Below are 10,000 nucleotides of genomic sequence, written 5' to 3' on the forward strand. Positions count from 1 at the left end.
TGTGTGTGTGTGTGTGTGTGTGTGTGTGTGTGTGTGTGTGTGTGTGTGTGTGTCTGTGTGTGTGTGTGTGTCTGTGTGTGTGTGTGTGTGTGTGGCGCAGCTGCCGCCACATGGAGGCCGAAAGCGCTGCAGCATCCTGCAACTTCACTCTCGACTTCCCTTTCTAGAGAAAAACAACTCTGAGGGAGACGGAGGGAAGACAGTGACTAAGAGGCGGACAGCCCTGCGAGACAGAGGGTGAAAGACGGAGAGACTCGGAGAAGAACCGAGACCGAGTCCCTTAAGAAGTCACTTGAGAACTGAGGTGAACTTACACACACACACACACAAAAAAAAAAAATCAATGGTGGAGGGAAAAACAACGATAACAGCCACGAAAAAATGACTGTCTCGACAGGGGCTCAAGAATACCAGCCGCCCATGTTTACTTGGTTATTGTGCCTTAACAACTGCACATTGCCACACAATTCCACAGTGGTTCCAAAACGTCTATAGAGGAGACTATTTATTTTTATTTTATTTATTTATTTATTTTGCTAGAAACAGCACCAGAATATAAACTTACGGCTATTCAATTAAATGGTATAAAAACTGTCCATAAAACCCACCCAAAATGCACAGACCCATTCAACAAAAGTCATCGAAAGGAAACAAACTGTAAATAATGAAAATGACTACCCTCCAACCAGACAGATGCAGCAGAGAGAGGACAAGAGAAATTGAGAAATGAAAAGAACACTGTGTTTCTTGTCAACAAGCAAATCAATAACTCGATAGCAGGACCAGACACTGGAGAAAGACCCGGAAAAAAAAAAAAAAAAAAAAAAAACTCCCATGAATTAAACAACACAAAAAAGTTACACATAAACTCCAAGCCTTTATAGCTTTCTCTGTGAGAACAGTTTGTCAGAGACTGCCAAGCAGTGTGTGTGTGTGTGTGTGTGTGTGTGTGTGTGGGGGGGGGGGGGTAGGCTATGAATAATGAACAATAAATATGCATATTCCTTTTTCATACTTTGAAACATCAAGCTCCTCTTTATCTGCTCTCCAAATCCGTACACGGCCTAAGCTCCACTCGGGGACGCGGACGGGGACGTATGTTTGAACAAGCCGGGGAACAGAGCGAGCGAATCGGAGGTGATGGAGCGTGGGGATTGGTGGATGCATTGCATGGGAGGAAGAAGGCGCCCGTCTGTTTGTGAAAACGATCCTTGGGGGGGAGCACAGGAGCTGGGAAGCCTCTCCAGGTTTCGCTTCTTTTTCGCTCCGACAAAGAGAAGCAGGGAGGAGGGGAGAAAAAAAACAGGGAGAGTATTGAGGTGCGCAGAGGAAAAGAGGAGAGAGATGAATCGCAGCAGATTTCAGAGGAACCCCTTGAGCAGTCAGCTGTGCTTGGAACAGTTCGACTTTCTTGGCCCACGCCACTAATGTGAGGGGAGAGGGGGATAAAAGAAAGAGGAGAGGAGACGAGAGGAGGAAGAGAGGAGAAGGAGAGGAGAGAGGGAGAGTTTGCCCACTCGTGTCCGTGCCAAACGTAACATGTAGTAAAAACGCAGCGCCGGTGTCAAGATGGGGAGCGACACAGCGCCGAGGGACAGAACTGACGCACGTGGCTAAGAAAGGAGAGGAGGGAGAGTGGAGAAAAAGAGAGGAGGGGAGAGAGAGAGAGAGAGAGAGAGAGGGAGAGAGAGAGAGGTGGAACATAATAGAAAGCACAGAGAGCTCCACGCTCCACAGGTTCCTGGTACCTGCAACACAAAATGTGATTGATCATCCCAGTGCCTCCTGGTTCCCAAGCTCCACTGGCTCCTCCATTTGTTTGTGTGCGTGTATGTGTGTGTGTGTGTGTGTGTGTGTGTGTGTGTGTGTGTGTCTGTGTGTCTGTGTGAATCTGTGTGTATGGCTGGCCAACGTGAGCAGCCATAGCTTTCTGTGAGCCATGTACAAGGAAGAGAGAGAGCGCCAGAGAGTGGGAGAGAAAGAGTAAGCGAGTGAGAGTGAGAGAGAGAGAGAGAGAGAGAGAGAGAGAGAGTGAGAGAGAAAGAGGGGAAGAGAGCCAGCAGAGATCGGCACCTCGACACGGTTCCTCACACCCTGACTCACGCTCCGGCGGGAGCACCCGCAGCAAATCAAACGCCGCTGCTCACTGACACAGAACGGAATTGACCTCATTTAGGAACCATCATGACCATAAATAATTGAGGCTCGTGATTCACACAACAATGTCAGTTTGTTCCATGGCGACAGAGGGAGCGAGAGGGAGTATGAACAAGGGAGAGAGAAAGAGAGAGAGAGAGAGAGAGAGAGAGGGAAGGAGAGAGAGAGGGGAGGGAGAGAGAGAGAAAATCAATCAAGAGTGTGACCGTAACGAGAAACACAGAGAAAACAAATCACCACGGCCAACAGAAACTTGTCACTGCACTCTGAAGTCATACGCAAGCGCATATGTGCGCGCGCGTTTCTTTTTGATTCATATGTTAATAAAATAGACTGCGCCGGTCTAATATATCTAACATTACAGCTCGTCCCGCTCAAGGAGCCTGCGACCCTGGCGTTACCACCACATGCCTCTGGCAGCTCCTCGTTAAGACATTTCCTCAACTGTAACACAGCAATTTATAGTTCACATATTCACTACAGACATTTTGCAATGATAAACTATTAACACACGAGTTCACAGAGGGTGCATGGATTCTAATATCCCCTCAGGAGGTGACTGCATAGGCATATCTAAAGTATTCAGGGTGGGGGGTGGGGGGGTGGGGGGGAGTCTAACTGTGAACAGAAGTTTGACTCTAAAGGGCAGCGCGTCTCTATTGACGACTACAGGTAGAGACAACCGAGGAATGAGAGCCATGTTATTGCTGATATGTGACGCTCCGCGGAGAGCCCTGCCAAATGCTCGACGGAGGATCATGAGCAGCAGGCCATGATTGCAACGACGTGGAACAGGTGCACAGGGAGAGGTGGGGAGAGGGGAAGGAGGAGGAGGAGCAGGAGGAGGTGTGGGGCGGGGGGGGGGGGGGGGTCAAAGGCATTGGCCTGACTGACCTTCCCCTGTTGCGGAACAAAATAAGTAAGAGAGAGAGAGAGAGAGAGATGTGAAACAGAGATGAAAGCTTCCTGCTCTGCAGGGCTAGCTCACTCGACTCAACCCGCAGTGCCCTCAGGGAACAGCGCTCTAGCCGGACACCGAGCGCCGGACACTCCTTGACCTCAACAAAGAGAAGGACACGTCCACACCTACCCACCTCCACAGCTTGACATACACATAAAAAAAAGACTGACCATGCGTGCATGTGTGTGTGTGTGTGGGACGTGAGCGCGGGCGTCTGGTTTGATATCTGGCACGCTATCGATATCTTGGGAGTTTTCGCAGCGCGTTGGGTGCGTGCGCGAGTGCAGCAGATGCTCGTGTTTTAGGAGTGTTTTGATCCTCTTCAGTGAACACCCCCCCTGCAGCCAAAAGCAAGGGGCTGGAATGACTGTGGATCTGTCAGGAGGGAGTGATGGATGCCTCCGTCCCCCCTGCAGACGCTCGGCTCGAGCTGCGCCCCGTCTGAAACCCGAGGAAAGCCGGCTGAGGTTCCGCCGGGACCCCCTCGGCAGAGGCCCGCGATTGGTTACAGAGGAAATCCATTTAGAACCCGGCCGAGCTAATGAGCCTGACTTGGCATGCCCCCACTGTAAGCAAAGTCTTTGTATTTTTATTTCTTTTTTCTTCTCCCTCTCTCTCTCTCTCTCTCTCTCTCTCTCTCTCTCTCTGTCTCTGTCTCTCTTTCTCTCTACCTCTCCTTCCTTCCTTCCTTCCTTCCTTCCTCCTGAATGAACTCCAGAGCTAATGATTTTTCAGCTGGAGCCATGCAGATAACACACTCCTGTCTCTTTCTCCTGCTCCCTCCCACCTCCCACTGCTGGTCCACTCCACAGCTAATCTACTTCTGTCCCTCTCAGAGAGAGAGAGAAAGAGAGAGAGGGAGAGAGGGAGGGAGGGAGGGAGGGAGGGAGAGAGGGAGAGAGAGAGGACAGAGAATCAGAATCAGATCAGCTTTCCATCCTCTCAAATAGCTATTGACCGCCAAAGCCACCCCTTATCTGTGGTTTTCTTTTCTTTCAGTCGGGGCTGGCTGTGGCTAGGGAGAGCAGGAGAGGAGAGGAGAGGGGAGGAAGAGAGGAGAGGGAGAGGGAGAGGAGAAAGGAGGAGGAGAGGAGGGGAAAGGAGGGGAAAGAAGGGAGAGAGGAGAGGAGAGGAGAGAAGAGAAGGAGAGGAAAAGAGAGGAGAGGAGCGGAGAGGAGAGTAGAGATGAGAGGGAGGAGAGGCGATGAGAGAGGGGAGAGGAGATGAGAGGGGCGAGACTGGGTGAATTAGAGAGGAGGCGGGCGGAGCAGTGCGGAGCAGAGTGGAGAGGGCTGGGGGGGGAGGGGGGGCTGGGGGGCGTGTGTGTAGCTCTGCTCGAGCATGGCAGGGCCCTAATAGGTCAGAGTTGGGTTTCATCCCCACGCTTTGAGGAAAAAACATCCACACACACACACACACACAAAAAGTTGACTGATATCGAGACCGCAGGCCGGGACCAACGTCAACACATCCTTCCGCTATTGTCAAGGTGACACACAGTTGCCTCAGGGACTGCCAGGCGTTCACTGCTATGTCACCAAGTCCAGATCACGGGCTTTGTCATGTTGCTTATTGGATCATTAGTTGAATTATTCTGCTGTAAGTAAGATGATAATACCTGGTAACCTTTTCACTTCACTTTTACTGCTGCAATGAACAAAGGATCAGGACTAATTGGGGACTCATGGCTATGGCCATAGACACAGTTGGTGTTGTCTTGCTGTTGTTGTTGTTGTTGTTTCTGGCACTACAGTCGGCAAAGTAGCCAACAACTTCAAAATAGCCAAGAAGGCACAACTTTCAAAGACTCATATGTGACGATATCAACATGCAATGATAGGGGGAAAAACACAGTCTTTTTGGCATTCATGAGAATGGGGAATAGTGTGCGCACCAACAGCACACTCAGCGCACACCGGGCAGAAATAAATAGCGTGCATCGCTGTGAATAAATAAGAGGGCGGCGGGAGCATCGACGGCAGCCGAGCTGTTTTGGTAAAGAATGAAAGCCCTCGGGGTCCCCCATGTCATTATAGACTACAAGTCTGCCTTGATTGACCACATTCAGCTGCCAAAGTGGGAAATTGAGTTAGCCCTGTAGCCCACAGGTAGCAATCATACAGCACCTCCTCTACTCACTCCCCACCCATCCACACACACACACACACACACACACACACACACACTTTATATTCCTATTGGTCTGGGAGATGACAGGACTTATCAGACGTCTGGATATTACTGGCCCTGCAGACGTTTTGCGGTGTGTGGGGATCTGGGCGGCCACATTAACCTCGAATGACATCCCCTCCCTGCAATGTCCACAATAAATAAAAAAGTGCATTCCGGTAAGGCCCCAGTGTAAGCACGCTCACAGGCCAAACCCCGGCCTGGAAAACGGGCGCCCCGGCCCCTGAATGCCATAAACACTTAGACAACGGCTTTATTGACCGTGAAGTGAAAAGATCCTACTTGTGGAGATGGGAGGAGAGAACGAGCAAGCGATCAAGAGAGACAGTTGAGTGAAAGAGAAAGAGAGAGAGAGAGAGAGAGAGCGAGAGAGAGAGAGAGAGGGAGGGGAAGAAAAGTGGAGCAGAGATGCTCACCGAAATCAAGTCTGGCATTTTGCACGCTCCACTTTCACCTTTCCGCAGTCAAAACAGTGGCTGATGAATGAAACAGCTGTGGAGATGTCACCTTCCCATGGAGAGCACCCCCCACCCCAAACACACACACTCACACACACACACACACACACACACACACGCACAAACACCCTGAGCGAATCTTCCTCCCGGAATCCATTTGTTCTGCGCAAACAGACAGCCGCTACCTTTTGCATAAGGGAAGGTGACAGAAGCTGCCGACTGATCCGTCTGTATCAAGTCTGCAGCGGTACAAACACAACACAATTAGCGCTCTTCCCCACCCTGAGATCCTCCCTGGGTGCTTGTTTGTAGTGGAGACAGCGTCTGGAACTGGCAGGATTTGGGGGGTGGGGGTGGAGGGGTGTGTGGGGGGGGGCTGGCTCTGAAGAGCTGGGCTCATTTGGTGAAGGGAGTTTTGGATTGAAGAGAGGAAGAGACAAACGACAGGAGAACACTGCAGGTTTCAGATTAAGGCTGCTCATTCTGTAATAAATAGGATTTCTTACCTGTTTAGGGAGAAAAGCTGAAATGTTTTGACTGTGTGTAAGAGGGAGTATCTCCCTCGGAGTGCTTTAAGAGGTTGAATCAGGTAAATGAGAGACTAACTTGAGCCTACTTGCAGTTGAGCAACTGTTTGGCCATGTCTGGATCCAAGAAGTACAAAAGTATTGTTCACGGACACAGCAAATACATACAAGTGCACACTAAAAGTCACAACTGATGTCCCTGTCATTGTCATACAATTTGTACTTGCAGTTTTTGCCGAGACTGACGAGCTAGACACCCACATCAAGATGTAGGGTCTGTGAACTGACCATAGCAGGGCTCAATCGGAGGGGTGGGATAAACGGTTGTCTTTCAAATTCCCTCTCCACGCAATAGGATAGTGCTAAACGAATAGTTTTCTTGTTATCAAGTAGCAGGATGCTTAACGGTCGCAACTTCTGGTCGCAGGTCAGTCGTCATTATGTTAAGCCCGTCTACCGACTCTATACATGATGTGATTGGTCGGGGCGTTGTTGAGACTGGCCAGCTCCCAAGTCATCGGAGAGTTGCTAGACTACCCCAGCAGAAAATCAGATTTGCTGCCGCTAGGGGCGTCTAGATTTCTAGGCTAATTTTTGCTCTATCTGGGAAAAACAGTCCCCTTGTTCTATTTACTAAAGAGATCACCCACCATAAAATAAGAAAATGTGCCATGGATACCTCTACACCTCGCTGAAATAATTCCCATATTTTTGCCATGTGATAAGCTGCAGCTCGCTCTGCATGGGTTATGCCTCCGTCTCTTAACTTTGTACTCCGGCACAGCATTTTTTTCTAATCCATATGAACACATTATTCAGCCCACATAAGCTTTGTGGATCTAAGTACATACACCGTTCACAAAAAAAAAAAAAAAAAATAAGAAAAAGATTGTGAAATCAAACAAACCTTGCAAGCGCAGCTGAACATATGTGACTTTACTCTTTTTTAAAAAGGAACTCTAAAAGGGAGGATTATCTCTTTGGAATTCCCACACGTTCTTTCATCCAGTCCGAGTCAAAAAGGCGGCTGTGAAATCCTGTTCCTCCAAAAGTGTACGCGTAAAAGGGCAGACCGCACACTGCAGCTGTGGCTTACTCCTCGCTCCGCTGGGCGATGGTGCGTTCCGCTGACCCCTGTCATTAGCGCCGAGCGCTAGAACAGCGTGGGTGACTCACTCCCGACGCCTAAACGCCGTTTGTTTGTTTGTTTGTTTGTTTGTTTGTTTGTTTGCGTGTTTGTTTGTTTCGTTTACGTCGACTGACCTGATGTTTCGTCCACCCGCTCCTCCACGGTGTGGTCCTTCTGGTGGACCCACTCGCTGTTGCACTTGAAGTAGATCTGCGTGGCGGGGGTGGCCTTGCAGTAGAGGTTCACCGGCTTGTTCTTGACGATGTAGGCCTCCTCGGGCTCCATGAGGAAGTGAGGCAGGGGCTCCGGCGGGTCCGAGGGGAACGTCTCTGGCAGCTCACCCAGCCCCAGGAAGTCATCGTCCACTAGGGAAAGAGAAAGAGAGAGGGAGAGAGAAAGAGAGAGAGAACGGGCGAGCGAGAGACAGAGAAAGAGAGAGAGAGAGAGATAGAGAGAGGGATTATATTATTAATATCCAATCTTTACCCTATTTGTGTCCTCTGAATAGCCCTATTCACTGGGCAGTGGGTGGTCTGCACTGGCTGCTGGCCCAGTGGGCGTTTCTGTTTGATTATGGGTGAGAAAGCGTGGCGCATCTGCTGCCTGACAACGCGTTTAAGTTACAGCATGAACGGCAAATGATCCGTGTACATCATCAGCTACACTCCGGCGCTGAAAGCTTCACCCACAGACACTCACAAATAACAAATAACAAATAAGCCACAAGCCTCTGCTGAGCAGGCCAAGCCACACGGCTCCCTTGAAGTCCCTTAATTCACTATGACAGTTGACATGTTTACCAGCTGCAGAGCCAGAGACAATCGATGGCAAAAAGAAAAAAAAAAACAAACATACATAATTATCAGACAACAAGGGAGCATTGCCCCATTTCAGCACAGCATCGCTCTGCGGTTGCTTCTAGCAGCAGAGAACCTCAAAAGCATCGCGGCTCCGACAAGAAACCGTAAATAGGTGGCAGAATCGGAAACCTCGCCAATAGAAACCATAAATAGGTGGCAGAAGCCGTGCCTCGCCGACAGAAATCACAAATAGGTGGCAGACCCGGCAGCTCGATACACACACTTGATTTCTCGACTTTGATGTCGCCCCCACCACCCCCCACCAACCCCCTTCTTCGTTTTCTTCCCCTTCAAAGTTTTTTTTTTTTTTTTTTTGCTTTGCTTTGCTCCAGCCTGTAATTTCATGCCATTCTGTCATCAGGGAAGCTTCATTAGAGCCAGTCATGCCCTCACCTGGGGTCTCTACATCAAAAAGACTGACTGGCTCAGAGGTGCCGAGGTGCACTCACAAGCCCAGATAGGGCCAGCCAGACGGCTGCTACTGCTGCTGCTGCTGCTGCTGCTACGCTGAGCTGGTCCATATCTCCATTTCCGCCCCGGCATCTAGGGCTCGTGGTTAATTCCTTATCACGCGAGCGAATGTTGTTTTACCTCGGGCTAACACTCTGGAGTGCCTGTGATTAGAAAGCGGCTCATGGTAAACAAATTTGGATGAATAATAAAAAATGCAATGGAATGGAATAATGTTGAGGAAGGAGAAAAATACAGAGAGGTTTTTTTCTTGCATGTGTGTGGTTATATGGAGAATTTCTATATTAATTTTTCTCCTTTAACACTTCCAGTTTCTTAGTCTTTCTTAGCCATTATGCATATTCTATCTCTCTCGTCCTCTCCCTGTTTTCTTCTCTCTCTCTTTTGCTTTTGATCTCTCTCATCCCAAATCCAACAGCCCCCCCCCCTCCATCTTTCTCCCCAACCCCCACACCCCCGCGAGTCACTACCGGTACTGATACCTTCATTGCTCAAACCGCGACGCACATAAATTATTGATCAGCACGTGATACACAACCTGGAGAGGATGGCTGCTGCACTCTACTCCCCCCCCCACACCTCCTCCTCCTCCTCCTCCTCCACCTCCTCCTCCTCCTCTATCACTCCATCTGTAATGCATCCTCGCACCAGTCCCCTGCTTCGGGACTCACCGCTGCTCCACAGGCCGAGCATGCGGGCTGCGTCACGGCGCAGGTACGGTCACGAGAGCCGTCCTAATAATGCAGGCGGACAGGTGAAGCCTGGCCCCTACTCCATCCGCCATCCCTTCACTGAGTCACCTCTCAGCCCCCCACCCCCCCCCCCCCCCTTCTCCACACACACACCACCCCCACCCCCACCCCCGCCACAGGGCACCACGGCTCCAGCGTGAGGAGACCCCCTGCCGGCCTCCCTCGCACTAAACTGCGTCATCACTGTCTGTTATGAAATTTCACTTTCACGCTGTATAAAGCACCCTGGCTCTAAGCCCTTAAAGGGAGATGAGGACTATTATATTTACTCATGTTGATTTCTGCTTGTTTATTGTCATTTACATTTACTGAGGTATTTGTCTCTCTCTCTCTCTCTCTCTCTCTCTCTCTCTCTCTCTCTCTCTCTCTCTCGTGACTATTTGGGTGGATGATGGCTGGTTCTCTCGGGTAGCTTTCGATGACAGACAGCAGGGGGAGCTAGTCTGCGGGAGAGGGTTGCTGGGCTAAGGGCAGTAAAGTTCATGCAGGCCAATG

At 50.1% G+C, this 10,000-nt stretch overlaps 1 protein-coding gene across 1 annotated transcript in view; it reads right to left on the reverse strand.

Moving 5' to 3' along the window:
* Positions 1-10,000, reverse strand: part of unc5ca (unc-5 netrin receptor Ca) — a 147,598-nt gene that overhangs the window by 66,963 nt on the left and 70,635 nt on the right. Inside the window, exon 2 of the mRNA XM_062542952.1 lies at positions 7,557-7,787. Within this exon, the coding sequence (XP_062398936.1) occupies positions 7,557-7,787 (231 nt within the window). The remainder of the gene's footprint in view (positions 1-7,556; positions 7,788-10,000) is intronic.

The sequence above is a fragment of the Sardina pilchardus genome, chromosome 8 (genome assembly GCF_963854185.1).
Source record: "Sardina pilchardus chromosome 8, fSarPil1.1, whole genome shotgun sequence".
Taxonomy (NCBI): Eukaryota; Metazoa; Chordata; class Actinopteri; order Clupeiformes; family Clupeidae; genus Sardina; species Sardina pilchardus.